This window comes from Podarcis muralis, chromosome 10, assembly GCF_964188315.1.
Source record: "Podarcis muralis chromosome 10, rPodMur119.hap1.1, whole genome shotgun sequence".
Taxonomy (NCBI): domain Eukaryota; kingdom Metazoa; phylum Chordata; class Lepidosauria; order Squamata; family Lacertidae; genus Podarcis; species Podarcis muralis.
The window spans coordinates 70828361-70849645 of NC_135664.1; the positions used below are offsets into that span (position 1 = coordinate 70828361).

A 21285-nucleotide genomic window follows, 5' to 3' on the forward strand; every position below is an offset into this window, starting at 1 on the left:
ATCATTATTATGTAACAGGATTTCTATACCATTTAATCATCAAGATCTCTAAGCCTGCCTTCTCTAACATGGGCTGCAGCCAGTATAAGTTGTAGCCTAGCCATATATGGAGGGCCTCAGATATTGGCAAAAGCTGCTCTAAGCCATCTACATAAAACATACATTTCCTGTGTGCCTTTCCCCTAAAGGCCAGAGTTCCCCCGATAGCAAACCTCCACAATTCCTTGTACCACAGACTCAACAACTTTCATCCACCTGAGAGCCAGTGTGGTGTAGTGGTTAAGAGCGGTGGACTCGTAATCTGGGGAACTGGGTTCGCGTCTCCGCTCCTCCACATGCAGCTGCTGGGTGACCTTGGGCCAGTCTCACTTCTCTGAAGTCTCTCAGCCCCACTCACCTCACAGTGTGTTTGTTGTGGGGGAGGAAGGGAAAGGAGAATGTTAGCCGCTTTGAGACTCCTTAAAGGGAGTGAAAGGCGGGATATCGAATCCAAACTCTTCTTCTTCTTCTGTCCTGAATCTTCCGACACTGAGCTATGTTGGAGGTCCATGAATTTTGGCATTAAGAGAGAGGGAGGAAAACATTATGCAAACATTCCTCCATTCCCAGTAACACCTTGCATTTGGCAGGTAACAAACACACTGGCTCCCAGCGCAGATTGCTGAGCGGGGATGTAAATGGTCAGCAAGGTCATAATAAATCAGTTTTTTTTCCAAAGGGTTGGGAGGAAGGACCTGCGGAAAAAGATGCGCGCCCACCCAAAAAGGGAGGTACTCCAGCTGTGCTGGCAAGCCTTTCACTATCGTTGCATCTCTGCCTTTCCTTTGCAAAATGCCCCGTTCTATTGACATTACGCCATTCGTTCTACTTCTAAAGTTCAGGGCGCGAGTGCCGATGCTTATGTAATCCAGCTTGGCACCCCACGTGCTCTGGAGGGAAGTTATCGTCAGGCTTGGGGGAAGCCCAGTGTTTGGAGAAGTAGAAATCTACAGGAATGCCAAAAATAGGCCCGTGGGAACTGAGTGTGCTCAGTGTGTGTGTGTGTGTGTGTGTGTGTGTGTGTGTGTGTGTGTAATAACAGAAAACTGGGTGGGAGGAGTAATAGCGTGATATAGACTCTGCGCTGCGACATTTTGTGGCAGCGCTCGCTTGCCTTCTTACAAAAAAGGTGCTTCACTGTACAATGTGTTCTGTAATACACTATACAGTCATACCTCGGGTTACAGCTGCTTCAGGTTGTGTTTTTTCGGGTTAAAGGTAAAGGTAAAGGTACCCCTGCCCGTACGGGCCAGTCTTGACAGACTCTGAGGTTGTGCGCCCATCTCACTCAAGATGCCGGGGGCCAGCGCTGTCCGGAGACACTTCCGGGTCACGTGGCCAGCGTGACATCGCTGCATCTGGCGAGCTAGCGCAGCACACGGAAACGCCGTTTACCTTCCCGCTGGTAAGCGGTCCCTATTTATCTACTTGCACCCGGGGGTGCTTTCGAACTGCTAAGTTGGCAGGCGCTGGGACCGAGCGACGGGAGCGCACCCCGCCGCGGGGATTCGAACCGCCAACCTTTCGATCGGCAAGTCCTAGGCGCTGAGGCTTTAACCCACAGCGCCACCCGTGTCCCTTTTTCGGGTTACGGACCACCAAAACCCGGAAGTACCGGAACGGGTTACTTCAGGGTTTCGGCGGCCGTGCATGCGCAGAAGCGCCGAATCATGCTTTGCGCATGCACAGAAGTGCCGAATTGCAACCCACACGTGCGCAGACGTGCATCCCACATGGATCATGTTCGCAACCCGAGCGCCCACTGTATCACTTTGAAAGGAAGTCTTTCCTTCTGTTTTGCAGAAGAAAGGGGTTCTCTGCCCTCTGGTCTCTCTGCTATTCCACCCCTGCCCCCCCCCCCAAAAAAATTCCTGGTACCAACCAGTCTGTATATTTTAGTCATTTTCAGAGGTTACGCTCGAGGTGCCCCCGCAAAGTGGCAATGAGTGAAGACGGGGCCTCCTCAGTTATGGCTCCAAGCCTCAGGAATTCCCTCCCAGGGTGCCCAGCCAGACACCAGCGTTGTTATTCTTCCAATACCAGGCAGGGATCCTCCTTTGGAGAATTGAGACACGGTGGAGGCTGTTAAAACTTTAAGAAATACGGTTTATTCAACTATTTACACCTTCAGTTTGCCTGGAGCGAGTTCAGATCTTACGGCACGGTCCTTTCAAGAGGGGCTTGTCCCTGGAGTCCAAGGTATCTCTCCCAGTGGAAATGGCATTTACATTCCCGCCACAGTGGTACCTGTTTATCTACTTGCACCGGCGTGCTTTCGAACTGCTAGGTTGGCAGGAGCAGGGACTGAGCAATGGGAGCTCACCCCGTCACGGGGATTCGAACCACGACCTTCTGATCGGCAAGCCCAAGAGGCTCAGTGGTTTGGACCACAGCGCCACCCGCGTCCCTGTCTTTGTATGCTAGCTGCCTTTAAAATGATTTTTATGGGAGAACGCAAAGGCTTTTGCCTCCTTAGCTGTGGGTTCTTTTTAGCCATGAGCTGAGGATGAAAATGGCATATATCTGGGCTGGCTAGCACCTATGGCCCTCTAAACATGGCGAAGACTGTCGTAGCTTTAAGAAACACAGTTTATTCACCTATTTACACCTTCAGTCTGCATGCAGGGAGTCCAGATCTTACAACATGGTCATTTCAAGAGGGGCTTGTCCCCCACAGCAGTCCAGGACATCTCTCCCAGCCAGCCTTCAGCCAGCCTGCCCAAGATGGATCCCAGTCTTTCTTCTCTCACTTTCTTCTTCCCAGCACACCTTGTTAAAGACTCTCTTTTCCTGTCACCTCACACTCGGTTACCCCGGCAACCTTCCAACCCCCCCCCCAGTCTCTGTTCACACCTCAGGGCAAGGGGGAAAGGACAGTTTTCTTTCATTGCCTAGGCCCTCAATGGCCCTGAATTGTTTATTAATGGTCCTAGCTTGGCCAAGTCGTTTTGCATAGGCCTGCCCAGGAATTCCTCTGCCAGTAGAAAAAAGACAAGTCACGGAACCGAGAAAATACACAAAACAAATGAAATACAGTCATACCTTGGGTTGAATGTGCTTCGGGTTGAGCGCGTTCGAGTTGCGCTCCGCAGCAACCCAGAAGTAATGGATCGCGTTACTTCCGGGTTTCGCCGCTCACGCATGCTCAGACACTCAAAAGGACGTCATGCGCGGAAGCGGCAAAATGTGCCTCGCGTACGCATGCCATCGCGGCTTACGTTGCGTTCAGGATGTGAACAGGGCTCCAGAACGGATCCTGTTCGTATCCCGAGGTACCACTGTACTGTGAAAATCCCTGAAACGAGAAGTAATCGACTAGAAATATTATCTTATGGAAATAAACTAAATAAAAAACAAAAAGTTTAAGAGAAAGCTTAGAAAAACCTAGAATTGAACAAAGCCTTAACGGGATGCCGGCTACAAACCTCGTTTCACTGAACTATTCCGTTTCCTCAGAAGGAAATAGAGATAGTATAGAATAGATAGTATAGTATAGTATAGTATAGTATAGTATAGTATAGTATAGTATAGTATAGTATAGAAATAGAGAAAGTATTAAAGTCCTAGCTCGGCCTAGGTGAAGCAAAGCGCAGTACAGTGGTACCTCGGGTTAAGTACTTAATTTGTTCTTAACCTGAAACTGTTCTTAACCTGAAGCACCACTTTAGCTAATGGGGCCTCCTGCTGCCGCCGCGCCGCCAAAGCACGATTTCTGTTCTCATCCTGAAGCAAAGTTCTTAACCTGAAGCACTATTTCTGGGTTAGTGGAGTCTGTAACCTGAAGCATATGTAACCTGTAATAAAGGATTAAGGACTCAAAGGTACAGTTTCTAAAACTGAGTTTACAAAAAAGGTTTGAAAACCTAAACGGCAAGTTTTAGACACAGCCCAACTTGAAGAAAGCCAAGCACAGTAATAAAGAGTTGAGGACTCAGCTGTGGAAATTTTTGTATTGCCTTTACAAAAAAGGTTTCAAAAACCTAAATGGCACAAATTCAAAGAAAGGAATGCAAGATAAGCTATCTTAGATTTTAAACAAACTAAGGAAAAGGGCCGAAACGCTCCCCTGAGTTTACAAAAAACGAATTCCTCTACAGCTTGTATTTCTCCCTCCACATCCCAGATAATCCACATCCTGCCATTTATTAATTTCTAGGGATTAGGGGTGTCCCGTCCCCCCCACCTAAATCTATTAACAACCCGCTCTTCTTGTGCCCTTGCCTTTAGCCCCAGTTAACTGCAGTGAGCCCCCTCAGGTACAAAATGCAGAGGTTTCTAAAGGGAGCGGCGACGGCAACAAACTGCGGTACTCGTGCGTCAAGAATTACAAGAGGAAAGCGGGAACGTCCAGCCTGGCCGTGTGCAGGGAGAACGACACAACGAAAGAGTTTCAATGGGAGGTGCGCCTGAGCTGCATCCGTAAGTAGTACCTGCGTTCTGTGTGATGGGGCTAATAATAATAATAATAATAATAATAATAATAATAATAATTTATTATTTATACCCCGCCCATCTGGCTGGGTTTCCCCAGGCAACTCTGGGCGGCTTCCAACAAAACACTAAAATACAATAACCTATTAAACATTAAAAGCTTCCCTAAACAGGGCTGCCTTCAGATGTCTTCTAAAAGTCTGGTAGTTATTTTTCTCTTTGACATCTGGTGGGAGGGCGTTCCACAGGGCGGGGGCCACCACCGAGAAGGCCCTCTGCCTGGTTCCCTGTAACTTGGCTTCTCGCAGGGAGGGAACCGCCAGAAGGCCCTCGGAGCTGGACCTCAGTGTCCGGGCAGAACAATGGAGGTGGAGACGCTCCTTCAGGTATACAGGACCAAGGCCGTTTAGGGCTTTCAAGACACCAACACTTTCAGCACCAACACTTTGAATTGTGCTCGGAAACGTACTGAGAGCCAGTGTAGGTCTTTCAGGACCGGTGTTATATGGTCTTGTCGGCTGCTCCTAGTCACCAGTCTAGCTGCCGCATTCTGGATTAGTTGTAGTTTCCGGGTCACCTTCAAAGGTAGCCCCACGTAGAGCGCATTGCAGTAGTCCAAGCGGGAGATAACCAGAGCATGCACCACTCTGGTGAGACAGTCTGCGGGCAGGGAGGGTCTCTGGCTGCATACCAGATGGAGCTGGTAGACAGCTGCCCTGGATACAGAACTGACCTGTGCCTCCATGGTGAGCTCAGGGCTCACCTAGGGTCACCTTCATACCTGTAAACCTGTTCCTGTATTAAGATCCACAAAGCCCCATCGGTCTCTCAAAGTCATGTCTGACTGCAGCCGCGTCCAGGTAGAGGTGTCCCAGAATTCTGTCGGAATGGGTAGCAACTCTGGAAATGGCAGTAGTCCACGTCTTGGTGGATTTGATTTAAATCAAATCGATTTAAATCACGATTTAAATCACTAGTCAGTAAGACTTGATTTAAATCACTAGTCAGCAAGACTTGATTTAAATTTTATTTATTTATTTATTTTTACAGAAAGGCTCATTCTTGCTGGTATAATCTTAACATTTACAACCAGATGAAGGTTTCCTTTTTGGAAGGATAAATTTTCACAGCAGTTTTTTACAGTTCTATCAAAAATTACTGATTTGGTTATGCTATCAGAAATATATAGACACATAATTATGAAATTATGGTGGGGTTTAATAAGTTAACTGTTTCTGTTTGGACAACTTTTCTGCTGTACTTGATTGGAAAGAGAAAAATAGCCATTTCCTTAATAACAATTTATTTAACTCAAGCAATAACATTATAGCATATGTATGCACGTTTGTTAACTAATGTGGTTAAACTTTTTTTGTTTTGTTTTGTTTTTAAACCCTTAAACTGAGTTTTGGCACACAAGAAAAACTTAAAACAAATCCTTATTTCCTGATGAATAGCCTTTAGACTTTAATGTAACCTAAATAGAAAACTATCTTTAGAAAAATTTCTGATTTGGTTAGAAATACAAAGACAGGTAATTATGAAATTGTTGTTTATATTTGGGCAACATTTCTGCTGTGCTGTATTGGAAGGAGAAAAATAATCATTTCCTTAATAACAATTAAAAAAAATTATTTAACTAAAGCAATAACATTATAGCATATGTATCCATGTTTGTTAACTGATGTAGTTAAATGGTTTAAAAAACAAAGAACAAAACTTAGACTGAGTTTTAGCACACATGAAAAACTCAAATCCTTATTTCTTGATGAATAGCCTTTGGACTATAATGTAACTTGAATAGAAAACTATCTTTAGAAATATTTTTCCTCCAAAAGCATTTTATTTTAAAAATCTGATTTTATTTTTTTTAAAAAATCCAATTTAAATAAAAAAAATCTGATTTAAATAAAAAGTATCCTTAAAAAAAATAAATCATTGATTTTTATCCACCCTGGTCCGTGTGTCCATCTGCAAGCAGGAACAAAAATCAAGGAAGTGATCAACATTTGCTGACCTCATTTCCTGCCCCTCCCCTAACCCAAACTCGCTGCTGTTGATTTTTCAGCCTGCAAAACAATACATTATTGCTTCCCTCCCCTTGGAAATAAACGTAACGATAGTTAATTATATTATTAAACGTGACCACAGGAAACACCAACTTTTTTTGCGGAACCCGAACTGCAGCGGAATAGAAGCGGCGCTGCGTGTGGCAGATATAAAGGTAAAGGTAAAGGTACCCCTGCCCATACGGGCCAGTCTTGCCAGACTCTGGGGTTGTGCACCCATCTCACTCAAGAGGCCGGGGGCCAGCGCTGTCCGGAGACACTTCCGGGTCACGTGGCCAGCGTGACATCGCTGCTCTGGCGAGCCAGAGCCACACACGGAAACGCCGTTTACATTCCTGCTAGTAAGCGGTCCCTATTTATCTACTTGCACCCGGGGGTGCTTTCGAACTGCTAGGTTGGCAGGCGCTGGGACCGAGCAACGGGAGCGCACCCCGCCGCAGGGATTCGAACCGCCGACCTTTCGATCGGCAAGCCCTAGGCGCTGAGGCTTTTACCCACAGATAAAGAGCAGGCCAAAAAAATGATGCCATTTCACATCCTGATTTCTTTGCATGGAGGTCACACCACATGATATCTCATCAAGAATCTGGCACCCACACTTCCCATGCATGGTTTTATATCCCTTAGCAAAAGGTGTTGCGTAAGCAGGGACTTGATGAAGTCCCTGCTTACGCAACACCTTTTGCTAAGCCAAAAAGAGAGAGGCCTAAATTGGAATTCCCACATAGGAATTTTCTATGATAGTGTGAAGACACCTTAGAAGTTGTTTGGGTGTTTTCATTATTTTTATTTTACAATCGAGTGATATATAAATTTTACGGTTAAATAAAATAAGACCAGCAAAACAGCAATATAAAAGCATGTAAAACTGTTAGAATTCCAGCTCCATGACTGCAGTCATGGGATTGTTGTCTATCACATGACGGTGTATGTTTTGACTCCACAGAGTGGGAAGTGATGGAGGCAGGATGTTTGTGTTACTGTGTTCCGTGAAGTGGGACTATTGTCCTTTGTTCTTTCTCTCTTTGCTGCCTGATGCTAGAGAGAGAGGGAGCCATCTTGCAGTGCTCCGTGTGTGTTTATATGTAAATAAAGTAGATTAGCCAAAATGCTGAGTTGCTGAGGACTGTCACGCAAGCTGCGCAAACTCTGCGGATCCCTAAGCGTGCCAGTGTTGGTTGGCATTGGTCGCTGTGATGTTTGGGCTGAAGAAAGCTTTTGAAGCTCCCGAACGATCGACCAGGAGAGAGAGAACATACCAGTCGGGCATGTGTCTCTGCCAGGGTCCTACTCGAGAGTAGGCTGAACTCCTGACAATGATTATAAAGCAGAAATTCAGGACGTTCATACAGATGAAAACGGGATCTGATCTTATGGGTCATTATTTGGGTTTATAGTTGAGCCGGTGGAATTTCTCACTGAAACTTCAAGGAGACTAGGTTCTGCACTGCTGTAAATGCAATCCTGATGACAAGCTAATTTTGGCTTCTCCTCTTCTCAATTCCTCTTCTCTTTCTCAACAAGGAGATCCTTCCCTTCCTGCCACCACAACAGAAGATCCCAGAAGAGGTAGGACCAATTGCTTTGTTGTCTCTGCTCGTCACCGCTGGGTGACAAACGTGTTTTTGGAGTAACACCAGTGTGGTATAGTGGTTAAGAGCGGTGGACTCGTAACCTGGGGAACTGGGTTCGCTTCCGCGCTCCTCCACATGCAGCTGCTGGGTGACCTTGGGCCAGTCACACTTCTCTGAAGTCTCTCAGCCTCACTCACCTTACAGAGTGTTTGTTGTGGGGGAGGAAGGGAAAGGAGAATGTTAGACGCTTTGAGACTCCCTAGGGTAGTGATAAAGCGGGATAGCAAATCCAAACTCCTCCTCCTCCTCCTCCTCCTCCTCTTCTTCTTAAAACAGATTTCAGGCCTGGGACACAAATTAGGCAAGTGCCCTCTCCCCACGAAAATAAAATTAAGAAAATAAAAATGCTGACTTAATTCACAAGTAGCGGAAATGGGAAAGTAGATATTTAGGAACAAACGGCGACCCACAGACCAGCCGTTTGCTCCGAGTAAGCGCTAAAAAGTGGTTCTCCCCAGGGGAAGCAGTGGGACGAGAGGAATTGTGGAGAAGCCCTCGTGTTAACACAGCTTCGGGGCCTGTCCCAGAAACATACATATGAAACTTTACTTACCCCATGTTGTAGAGGCAGAGACTTCCACCACAGAGACTCCGCAGGCTGCTGGTGTTAACACTTCGGTGGCCTCCGCCGCAGCCCCATATGGCAGCGAGACCCCCTCGCCATCAGCCTCGATCACCGCACTGCTCGGGACTGCTAAACCAACTAGGCCTGGCAGGGCGACGGAAACCACCAGCGCCCCAGAGGTTGGCAGACACACTCCTGGCACGGTCAGTGAAAGCTCGGCGAAATGCGAAAGCACCACCGCGAAAGCCTCACAGCCCACGACTAGCAAGCACCTCTCAGCAGGAAACAGAACGACAGCTGTGACCCCCGGGAGAGTCTCCAGGGTCACCCCAGAGCCAAGCGTCCCGGTGCCTCCGATCGAGAGACGAACAGGTTTGTCACCGGCAGCTGAAGTAGTTCATCTCATTGTTGCAGCCTCTGCATTAACCATCCTTTCCACGTCCTCCTTCGTTTCATGTTCTTCCCAAGTTAATATACTAATATTCTTGTGTTTATCCCATATCTATGTCTGCTATCTGTCTCCCGGACTCTTTGGGTGCATCCAGACTACAGTGGTACCTGGGTTCTCAAACTTAACCCGTTCCAGAATTCCATTCCAAAACCAAAGCGTTCCAAAACCAAGGCGCGTGTTCCCATAGAAAGTACAGTGGTACCTTTGGATGAGAAGGGGATCCATTCATAGAATCATAGAATCATAGAATCATAGAGTTGGAATAGACCACAAGGGCCATCGAGTCCAACCCCCTGCCAAGCAGGAAACACCATCAGAGCACTCCTGACATATGGCTGTCAAGCCTCTGCTTAAAGACCTCCAAAGAAGGAGACTCCACCACACTCCTTGGCAGCAAATTCCACTGTCGAACAGCTCTTACTGTCAGGAAGTTCTTCCTAAGGTTTAGGTGGAATCTTCTTTCTTGTAGTTTGGATCCATTGCTCCGTGTCCGCTTCTCTGGAGCAGCAGAAAACAACCTTTCTCCCTCCTCTATATGACATCCTTTTATATATTTGAACATGGCTATCATATCACCCCTTAACCTCCTCTTCTTCAGGCTAAACATGCCCAGCTCCCTTAGCCGTTCCTCATAAGGCATCGTTTCCAGGCCTTTGACCATTTTGGTTGCCCTCCTCTGGACACGTTCCAGTTTGTCAGTGTCCTTCTTGAACTGTGGTGCCCAGAACTGGACACAGTACTCCAGGTGAGGTCTGACCAGAGCAGAATACAGGGGCACTATTACTTCCGGAGCCCCGTTCGCATCCTGACGCTAACACAACCTGCGTCTTCGCGGGTGGTGATTCACCGCTTCCGCTTCTGCGCGTGACGTCATTCTGAGCGTCTGCGCATGCGCGAGCGGCAAAACCTGGAAGTAACACGTTCCATTACTTCCGGGTCGCCGAAGGTACTGGAACCCAAGGTATGACTGTAATGCAAAATGGATTAATCTGTTCCAGACTTTTTAAAAACAACCCCTGAAACATTTTTGCAGTCACACAATCAATCAATCAATCAATCAATCAATCGGTAGTTGAACTGGTTTCCACACAGTCACAAAAACAAACGAACCGAGAAAGCCTCAAAAACAAAAACGCAAAATAAATAGCAAAAACAAATGCGCCAAACTTAATCCGTTCTGGAAGTCCGTTTGACTTCCGAAATGTTCGGAAACCAAGGCGTAGCTTCTGATTGGTGCAGGCGCCCCAGAAACAATAGCCGACAGCCGCATCGGACGTTCGGTTTCCGAAAAATGTTCAAAAACCAGAACACTTCCGGGTTTTTGGCGTTTGGGAACCAAGGCGTTTGGGAACCAAGGTACCACTGTATTGCTAGTTGGCAAATTCTGGTGACATAATTCTGGTCGATTGGGAGACCTTGTGCAACAAATGCATTGTTGTTGTTGTTTAGTCGTTTAGTCGTGTCCGACTCTTCGTGACCCCCTGGACCAGAGCACGCCAGGCACTCCTGTCTTCCACTGCCTCCCGCAGTTTGGTCAAACTCATGTTTGTAGCTTCGAGAACACCGTCCAACCATCTCGTCCTCTGTCGTCCCCTTCTCCTTGTGCCCTCAATCTTTCCCAACATCAGGGTCTTTTCCAGAGAGTCTTCTCTTCTCATGAGGTGGCCAAAGTCTTGGAGCCTCAGCTTCACGATCTGTCCTTCCAGTGAGCACTCAGCGCTGATTTCCTGAAGAATGGATACGTTTGATCTTCTTGCAGTCCATGGGACTCTCAAGAGTCTCCTCCAACACCATAATTCAAAAGCATCCATTCTTTGGCGATCAACCTTCCTTATGGTCCAGCTCTCACTTCCATACATCACTACTGGGAAAACCATGGCTTTAACTATACGGACCTTTGTTCGTAAGGTGATGTCTCTGCTTTTTAAGATACTGTCTAAGTTTGCCATCGCCTTTCTCCCAAGGAGCAGGTGTCTTTTAATTTCATGACTGCTGTCACCATCTGCAGTAATCATGGAGCCCAAGAAAGTGAAATCTCTCACTACCTCCATTTCTTCCCCTTCTATTTGCCAGGAGGTGATGGGGCCAGTGGCCATGATCTTCGTTTTTTTGATGTTGAGCTTCAGACCATATTTTGCGCTCTCCTCTTTCACCCTCATTAAAAGGTTCTTTAATTCCCCCTCACTTTCTGCCATCAAGGTTGCGTCATCTGCATATCTGAGTTACAGATGGGTAGCCGTGTTGGTCTGCCATAGTCAAAACAAAAAAAATTCCTTCCAGTAGCACCTTAAAGACCAACTAAGTTAGTTCTTGGTATGAGCTTTCGTGTGCATGCACACTTCTTCAGATGTTTGTTGATATTTCTTCCGGCGATCTTAATTCCGGCTTGGGATTCATCCAGCCCAGCCTTTCGCATGATGAATTCTGCATATAAGTTAAATAAGCAGGGAGACAATATACAGCCTTGTCGTACTCCTTTCCCAATTTTGAACCAATCAGTTGTTCCATATCCAGTTCTAACTGTAGCTTCTTGTCCCACATAGAGATTTCTCAGGAGGCAGATGAGGTGATCAGGCACTCCCATTTCTTTAAGAACTTGCCATAGTTTGCTGTGGTCGACACAGTCAAAGGCTTTTGCATAGTCAATGAAGCAGAAGTAGATGTCTTTCTGGAACTCTCTAGCTTTCTCCATTACCCACCCCCCCCAATTTGGACTCTCCCTGCCCCAGGATAAGGAAAGTGATTGAGCTTGCTATGATGCAATCTCATCTAACCTCGCTGAAATCAGGGCGAATGCTCAGAAGTGTGTGGTCTGGAAGCATCCATAGAGTTCGGAGATATTGCTCCCCCATCCACCAGCTCCCTTTAATGCTGAACTCGCCGCTAGGGGTGGAAGGATTTTTCCATTTACTCAGCTTCTCATTTTTTCCAATCTTAGAGTCAGTTCTCCCCATTTCTACAGCAATTCGCAATTTTTCCAAAAAAAATCCTCGTGAAAATTTACCAGCGTTTTGGGTGTGGATCTCTACTAGTAAACATATCTGTCAGGGAACTGACATCAGAGCGAGAGGCGAAGGGGAGGCTCCCAGATTCTGCTGGCGAAGGACCCAGCACCAGGGGGAGAAGCAGCTCGGTAGAGGGGGAAGGAAATCAGCGCAACACCGGGGATAAAGGGGGGCAGATGGGGGAAGCGGAGAGAGAGCTCCGGGACTCTTCACTGGACATCAGTGAGGAGAGCACAGGTCCTCCACTACCCACGCCCTCCCTGCGCAGAAGACTCCCGCGCAGTGAGAGGAAGAGGAGACTGGGAGTCAAATGGCTTTTATGCTGGAAGAGGTTTAAGAAACGCCCACAGACAGATTCTGCTAGCGACTGAGACAGCCACCCGGAGATGGGCTGTGCAGTCAGAACGGTTTAACAAGGGAATTTAGCCTAGAGAGGCGGCAGTTTACGCACGAGTAACTCATACCCACTACAATATCCTTGTAAGCAGATTCCTCTAATATAATTCACTTCTCAATAATATATTAATTTTACGCACATTTCCCCATAATACGTTCACGTTGGTAAAATGCAGAACTGCATTGCAAAATTCAGGAAAGTGCAAATTTTGACGGACAGCTGCCTTTCAGTTCACATATTGCTTCGGAAAGTGTGAATTTGGTCGATTTGCCTTTAAATGAGAACCGAATCCAATTTCTCTGAAAGGAGACCCCCAAGGCAGATCTACACCATACCTTCATTTCTGCAATCCCCAGCATCCTTATCAGACTACATTTCCCAGAATTCTTTGGGTGAAATCACATGCTTTAAATGTGCGTGGGATGGACTCACTTCCTGCAAGGCGACAGGATTGGAACCCAAGAGTCACAGTGTCAGTTGGAAAAGAAAAACAGGGAAAGGGGGTGCGATGACTGACTTGAGACCCTCACCGCTTGCTATATCCTCAAGACGTGACTGGCTGGCTGGAACCCTGAACAAGAGCAATTCTGTTGGGGACTGATGGCGTGCTGCAACATTTTGTTGCGGGACCTGAACAGTAGCTCCTTTGCATCCAGGTTTTTGTAGCCACCTCTGAATTTCAAAATTCCCAGTACGTTTCTGAGCACAATTCAAGGTGTTGGTGCTGACCTTTAAAGCCCTAAACGGCCTCGGACTAGTATACCTGAAGGAGCATCTCCACCCCCATTGTTCAGTCCGGACACTGAGATCCAGCGCCGAGGGCCTTCTGGCGGTTCCCTCGCTGCGAGAAGAGAGGTTACAGGGAACCAGGCAGAGGGCCTTCTCGGTGGTGGCACCCACCCTGTGGAACACCCTCCCTTCAGATGTGAAGGAAATAAGCAACTATCCTATCTTTAAAAGACATCTGAAGGCAGCCCTGTTCAGGGAAGTTTTTAATATTTAACACTGTACTGTTTTTAACATTTGATTGGGAGCCGCCCAGAGTGGCTGGGGAGACTCAGCCAGATGGGCAGGGTATAAATAAATTATTATTATTATTATTATTATTATTAAAGAAGAAGAAGAATCAGAGGAGAAGAAGGAAACCTGGAGAGGGAGCAGTGGTGACTGGGTTGACTGCTTCTGCTAGCAGACGAGATAATTGGTTTATAGAACATTCATGCATTCATGTAATAAACATGCAATATTTCATATAAAATATTTAGGATTTAGTTAGCAACTGAATAAGTACCCCTAGAACAGGAATTACAGATGCTCTCTGCTTGAGAGTTGGGATGTTCCGGGGTCAACCTGACCTGGATCCGGGCCCTGAACTATTTGGGGGGTTTTGCAGAGGGAGACCTACACTGGCTCCCAGTACATTTCCGAGCACAATTCAAAGTGTTGGTGCTGACCTTGAAAGCCCTAAACGGCCTCGGTCCAGTATACCTGAAGGAGCATCTCCACCCCCATCGTTCTGCCTCAGCAACATGGCCGATTTGATTGGCACAAGGCATGCAATCTCCACCCCCCCAGTCGTTCTTAGACTCCTTATTGGGTGAGCAACGCAGCCAAGCAACACAGTTGGAGCCTCCCTCCTCCCTGGCCGGCAGGGAGGGAGGGAGAGGAGCTGCTTCCTTTGAAACCCGGGAAATTTAAGGGACATCCATCAATAAGGGACACGGCGCTGGGATAAGGGACTTTCCCGCCAAATAAGGGACAGTTGACAGCTATGGCATAGCCGTCTCCAGCAGTTGCCATGCAACCCTGCTAAGATTCCTGTAAGCAAAGCATTTTTGTGGGGCGGGAAGGGAGCACACAACTATTTCAAACTCATTTAGCATTTTTGCCCCTCCCTTTTGAACACGTTCCATCTTCAGCCCCCCGGGGGGGGGGAGAGGAAACCCAACAGAAGTTTGCAACATCTGCAGCTTGATCATAAAGGCGTTCCTTCAGATGTCAGCCCCATGCATTCCAGTGGGATTTAATTCCCAATAAGGCGGATTTCTTTGAGAGGGGAGTTTGGGGTGTTAGCCTGGGTCTGGGCTGAACCACTGCATACAGCAGGTGGGAGTTGTATGCAGGTGGGATTCTCTGCTATAACAACCCTAACCCCACACAACAGCCTTTGTATATGGAACATGCGCATATCTGAAGGAGCGTCTCCACCTCCATCGTTCTACCCGGACGCTGAGGTCCAGCACCGAGGGCCTTCTGGTGGTTCCCTCACTGCGAGAAGCCAAGTTACAGGGAACCAGGCAGAGGGCCTTCTCGGTGGTGGCACCCGCCCTGTGGAACGCCCTCCCACCAGATGTCAAAGAGAACAACTACTACCAGACTTTTAGAAGACAGCTGAAGGCAGCCCTGTTTAGGGAAGCTTTTAATGTTTGATGCATTACTGTATTTTAATATTTTGTTGGAAGCCGCCCAGAGTGGCTGGGGAAGCCCAGCCAGATGGGTGGGGTATAAATAATAAATTATTATTATTATTATTATTATTATTATTATTATTATTATTATTGAATTACAGAACTGGAAGGGATGCCAAGAGTCATCTTCCGTTTTTTTTGCTCTATAAGACACACTTTTCCCCTCCTAAAAAGTAAGGGGAAATGTGTGTGCGTCTTACGGAGCGAATGCAGGCTGCGCAGCTATCCCAGAAGCCAGAACAGCAAGAGGGATCATTGCGCAGTGATCCCTCTTGCTGTTCTGACTTCAGCGAAAGCAACACAAAGCCTCTCCAGGGCAGCGGGACTTCAAGGCTTCTGGGATTCAGAATTTTTTTTTTCTTGTTTTCCTCTTCCAAAAACTAGGTGTATCTTATGGTCTGGTGCACCTTATAGAGCGAAAAATACGGTAGCCGAACCCCATGCGAGGCAGGAATCTCAGCTCAAGCATCCATGACAGATGGCCACCCAAACTTCTGCTTTAAAACCGCCAAGGACGGAGAGTCCAGCACCTCCTGAGGGAATCCATTCCCCTGTTGGACAGCTCTTACCACTAGGAAGTTCTTCCTGATGTTGAGTCATAATCTCCTTCCTTACAATTTGAATCCATTCGTTTTGGTTCACCCTCTGGAGCAGCGGAACACAAGCTTGCTCCCTCTTCCATGGGACGGCCCTTGAAATATTTGAAAATGACTCTCCTATCTCCTCTTCCCCAGGCTAAACATATCCAGATCCTTCAACCGTTCCTCATCAGGCTTAGTTTCCAGACCCTTCATCATCTTGGTCACCCTCCTCTGCACACCTTTCAGCTGGTCAACACCCTTCTTAAATTGTGGCGCCCAGAATTGGACACAGTATTCCAAGTGATGAAACCTAGAATAGCATTCGCTTTTTTTGCTGCTCCATCACACTGTGGACTCACATTAAATCTGTGACTTTCTATATGTTGCTGAACTCCCAGCAGTGATCTGGGATGGTGGCCTTTGGGGAGTCCACCAACATTTGGAGGGCCGGAGGTTCCCCATCCGTACTCTGACTTGTGGGATCTGGACTGCGCCTCCCCCTGTTCATACTACTCAGGTTTTGAGAATTTTATTTCCCACCTATCCTCAGACCTGTTTCCCAACCTTAACGACTAGAAACTTTAAAAAAAAAAAATCAAAGTGTTACCCCAGGATACCTACTTCTGTGTTCTGTCACAAATCTTTGCACTTGCTCAGAATTACAAAATACATATAAGTGGAACTGCAACAATTTGCTAAAGGAAAGAACCAGCCATTTTTGCATGTAATGTCCTTTATTCTTCCTTTTTGCAGGTTCCCTCCCCTTGAGGATCGGAGTATCTTGCCTAGGTGAGGAATAGTTCAGGGTTTGTGGATTGTTAGCAGTCATCTGACCATACAAGACGGATTTATATTCTTAAATTAGAATTCTAGTTTTGTCTTCCTAGTTCAAACTAATAGAGGAGACGCAGACCCCCTCCCCTTGCTCCAGGGGCTATAGGGTGGTCTCTTTTCTTATTTTTATTTTGTGTTTTTTATATATATTCCCTTCCCTTCCTCCCCTCCTCCTCCCCTTTTTATGAAGATTAACCGCTCTGGGATCCCACAGCTAATTCTCCCCTGGTCTCCTCGCTGGCCCAAATAGGACTAATTTAGCCAGCTAGCCCTGGTGATCATCTAATGTTTATTGAATAGATTTCCCCCCTAAATTGATTTTTGAATTCTGAATTTATTGTTATTCAGGTTTTATACTGTATTTTATGCTGTTTTTTGTTGCATCAATTAAGTGTTTTGAATTTGTTGTTAGCCACCCTGAGCCCGGAGGAAGGGCAGGGTATAAATAAATTTCTATTATTATTATTATTATTATTATTATTATTATTATTATTATTATTATTATTATTATGTGAACCACCCTGAGATCTACGGGTGTAGGGTGGTATACAAATTAAATGAATAGATCAATAAATACTATTCTGTCCCACCCAGATGGGCAGAGTATAAATAAAAGAAATTATTATTATTATTAGTGCTTTTTCTGGGGGGACACAGGGGTACGCATACCCCTAAACATTTTGTGAATCTAACGGGATAAGAAACTAACACAGTGAATCGTCAGTTCTGTTGCTGCCCCTCAAAATTCCCCATGGACCCTGCATTAGGCGTTTCCCGGAGTGACCTTGCACTTCCTCCCTAGAAGCTGCCTTAATTGTGAGCATTCCATGGCTGGTTTTTGATCATCTCCTGACAATTGGGACATCGCCGTTCCATGGCATTGCATTAGCCAATAACTAGGGCCGGCTCAGAGACAAGCAAGCTGGGAAGAAGGCCAAGGCCACTGAGCTGATCAGAAGGTCGGCGGTTCGAATCCCGGCGACAGGGTGAGCTCCCGTTGCTCGGTCCCTGCTCCTGCCAACCTAGCAGTTCAAAAGCACGTCAAAGTGCAAGTAGATAAATAGGTGAAGGTAAACGGCATTTCCGTGCGCTGCTCTGGTTCGCCAGAAGCGGCTTAGTCATGCTGGCCACATGACCCGGAAGCTGTACGCCGGCTCCCTCGGCCAGTAAAGTGAGATGAGCGCCACAACCCCAGAGTCGGCCACAACTGGACCTAACGGTCAGGGGTCCCTTAACCTTTACCTTTACCTAGGGCCTGCTCAGAGACAAGCAAGCTGGGAAGAAGGCCAAGGCCTTTAGCTTATCATATGACTAACTATTAACTTTGTCTTTCTTCTTTAGTTTTAGTGGTGCTCCTGGTAGGATGTCTTGCATTCTGGTACCGTAGAAGATGGCGGTAAGTTCATCGCGTGGCTCCTCCCCCTAGTGGTTGCAAGTGGAGGCAACCTTTGGCAAGGTCAAGTGGAGACATGGACATTTCATGGAATAATGGAATTGTGGAGTTGGAAAGGACCACAAGAGTCATTCAGTCTAACCCCCTGCAATGCAGGAATCTTTTGCCCAATGTGGGATTCGAACTCGTAACCCTGAGATTAAGAGACACACGCTCCACCGACTGAGCAATCCCTGGACCTGGAACCCATGGGCAGTCCGATGCAGGAATTGCAAGCTGCCCAATGAAGTGCAAAGCAATTCGTAGGAGCTTAGGAAGCAGCCCTCTACAGAGTCACACCATTGGCCCATCTAGTATTGCCCACACTGGCTGGCAGCAGCTCTCCAGGGCTTTAGGCAACATCTCCTAAGTGGAGATGCTGGGACCTAAACCTTCTGCATGCAACCTTCTGAGTGTTGTTGTCGTCGTTTAGTCGTTTAGTCGTGTCCAACTCTTCGTGACCCCCTAGACCAGAGCACGCCAGGCCCTCCTGTCTTCCACTGCCTCCCGCAGTTTGGTCAGACTCATGCTGGTAGCTTTGAGAACACTGTCCAACCATCTCGTCCTCTGTCGTCCCCTTCTCCTTGGGCCCTCCATCTTTCCCAACATCAGGGTCTTTTCCAGGGAGTCTGCTCTTCTCATGAGGTGGCCAAAGTATTGGAGCCTCAGCTTCAGGATCTGTCCTTCCAGTGAGCACTCAGGGCTGATTTCCTTCAGAATGGAGAGGTTTGATCTTCTTGCAGTCCATGGGACTCTCAAGAGTCTCCTCCAGCACCAGAATTCAAAAGCATCCATTCTTCAGCGATCAGCCTTCTTTATGGTCCAGCTCTCACTGAGTGGCGCCTCTTAAACTCACTGAGTAGCACTGGCTCCCTCGGCCAATAAAGCGAGATGAGCGCCACAACCCCAGAGTCGGTCACGACGGGACCTAACGGTCAGGGGTTCCTTTACCTTTATCTTTAGTACTGTGGTTATCGAGTGTCGGATTGGGACCTGGAAGACCAGGGTTCAAGTCTCCACTTAGCTACGGAGCACACTGCAACAAGCACCATCTTTCAGCCTAACTTGCCTCACGGAGTTGTTGTGCGGTTTGGTTGAGGAAGGTTCGAACCTTGTGTCACATGTTGAACTCCTAGGAGAAAAAAAGGATGAATGTAAATGCAATGAATAATAATAAATAAATAATAGATAATAATAATTTACTACTCATACCCCGCCAATCTGACTGAGTTTCTCCAGCCACTCTGGGCGGCTTCCAACAGGAGATTTGTTGTTTAGTCGTGTCCGACTCTTCGTGACCCCATGACAAGAGCCCGCCAGCCCCTGGAGATTAAAAATAAATAAATACAGGAGGTTAAAAATAAATAAATAGGCCTTTGGTTTTTGCATTAGAAATACATGGTTTTTTAAAATGCAGTCTCTACCACTTTGAGGCCTATGGCGGATTTCCTCAGGGGTTTGATTAATAATAATAATAATAACTGTCAGGGGCTCAGGAGCAGAGGCGCAGGGGAGAGAGGAAATGGAGAGCGAAGGGGAAGAATCTGAGGGCAGCGGAGGGCAGAATGACAGTGACCCGAGAGATTCCATAAGCCTCTCCAGTGAATCAGAAGATTCCCAGAAGGGGGCGCCGATGGCCAGGGCAAGGGGGGTCCCAGGGGGGACACACCAGAAGCAGGGGGCCAGCGGAGACTCCCAGAGCAGTAGCTGGAAATCAGGGCCAGCTTCCCCACCAGAGCGTAGTGGGGGGGAAGAGTCCCATAGGTCAGAGTCAGCGTCTCCTCCGGCAAGCAGCGACAGGAGCAGTATAACGGTCAGAAGGAAGGTGGCAGGCTGGGCGCGCGCGCCAAGTTCAAATGTACAGGCGCGCGGGACAGCAGAAAGCCCGGATTGGGAACCAGGTCCTAAAGCCCGCCGGAGGGAGGGGGAAGACTCGGGGGAGTCAGCGTCAGAAGAGTCCAGAAAGGGGAAAACCCCGGCGGACAGGCGGACCCAGAGGAAAAGGGAGCAGAGGAAGAGGTGGAGCAAGGCTAGGGTCTTAAACTGGTGTCTGGGGGGAGGAGACTCAGACGGAGCTTCGACGGTCTAGGGTTTCAGACGTAGGGCTGCGCGCCACGGCTGTCAAACCAACAATGAACTTCAATAAAGACTTCTGTATATAAAGAGGAACTGGCGTTGGTCCTTTGTGAGCTGGGACCTGAGGCAGCTCTGACAATAACAATAACAACAACAACTATTATTTATACCCCACCCATCTGGCTGGGTTTCCCCAGCCACTCTGGGTGGCTCCCAACAGAATATTAAAAACACAGTAAAACATCAAACATTAAAAATCTCCCTAAACAGGGCTTCCTTCAGATGTCTTCTAAAAGTCAGATAGTTGTTTCTTTCCTTGACATCTGATGGGAGGGCGGGCGCCACCACCGAGAAGGCCCTCCGCCTGGTTCCCTAATAGCCCCCAAGTTTTGCATCTGTCCTCATTCCTGTTTTGTTTCTCTCCCCCCCCCCCCCATTCTGCAGCTCTGTTCAGGGACAGGCGGATATTCCACTGGAAGAGCAAATCCCCATGGCTGCCGAGAGGTCAGAACCAGGAGACCAGGCGCCCCCGGCAGCCGGCAGCCCCGATGACCTGAGACCCACCGACGAAGGGGTTCGGATGTTGCCGCCTCACTGTTCTCCCTCCAGCGGCTGAGCCCAAAACCATGCCGCCCTAAGAACTTGGAAAGGGGGAAGCAGTCTTGGGAGACTGGCAGACTGACGGAGAAGCAAGTTTTGAAATCCCTGGTGCGTGTAGTCAGAATGGGGGTGGAGCCACTCCCTCGCTGCGAAGCGTTTCCTAGGAATTCATCCCTAGGAATTCTGCTGCGGCTAGGTGCCGACATTTTCTGTACCCAGGTTGCAAACAAAGTGGATGTGTCCGTACAAGGACTGCAGCCTCTCCCGGTCTGTCTCCCAGATCTTGCCAGAGGCGGAGAGAGAGAGAAAAGGAAAACTAAGAAGTTGGAAAAACTGGAGAACAACGTCCCCCGATGATCAGAAAATTCTGAGGAGGAGGAGGAGGAGTTGGAGATGGATGGAAGCTTCACCTGGATCTCACTGGGGGCTCTGAGAAAGGTGAGCTGAAATATAACACTTTTCCATGTTTTATTTGGCTGCTGTTAGAGGTAATGAAAGAGGGACGCGGGTGGCGCCGTGGGTTAAACCACAGAGCCTAGGGCTTGCCGATCAGAAGGTCGGCGGTTCGAATCCCCGTGACGGGGTGAGCTCCCGTTGCTCGGTCCCTGCTCCTGCCAACCTAGCAGTTCGAAATCATCCCAGTTCAAGTAGATAAATAGGTACCACTCCGGCGGGAAGGTAAACGGCGTTTCCGTGTGCTGCT

General features: G+C 47.7%; 1 protein-coding gene across 2 annotated transcripts in view; it reads left to right on the forward strand.

Annotated features, from left to right (window-relative positions):
- Positions 1 to 21285, forward strand: part of IL15RA (interleukin 15 receptor subunit alpha) — a 38700-nt gene that overhangs the window by 14113 nt on the left and 3302 nt on the right. Inside the window, exons 2-8 of one of the 2 annotated variants that reach the window (XM_077935360.1) lie at positions 4267 to 4458; positions 8064 to 8108; positions 8739 to 9037; positions 9074 to 9110; positions 16394 to 16429; positions 17816 to 17870; positions 20427 to 21020. In XM_077935360.1, coding sequence (XP_077791486.1) covers positions 4267 to 4458; positions 8064 to 8108; positions 8739 to 9037; positions 9074 to 9110; positions 16394 to 16429; positions 17816 to 17870; positions 20427 to 20598 — 836 coding nt within the window. In that variant the 3' untranslated portion in view covers positions 20599 to 21020. Of the gene's footprint in view, positions 1 to 4266; positions 4459 to 8063; positions 8109 to 8738; positions 9567 to 16393; positions 16430 to 17815; positions 17871 to 20426; positions 21021 to 21285 lie in introns of those variants that run through there. The other variant, XM_028745360.2, reaches the window with a different exon arrangement.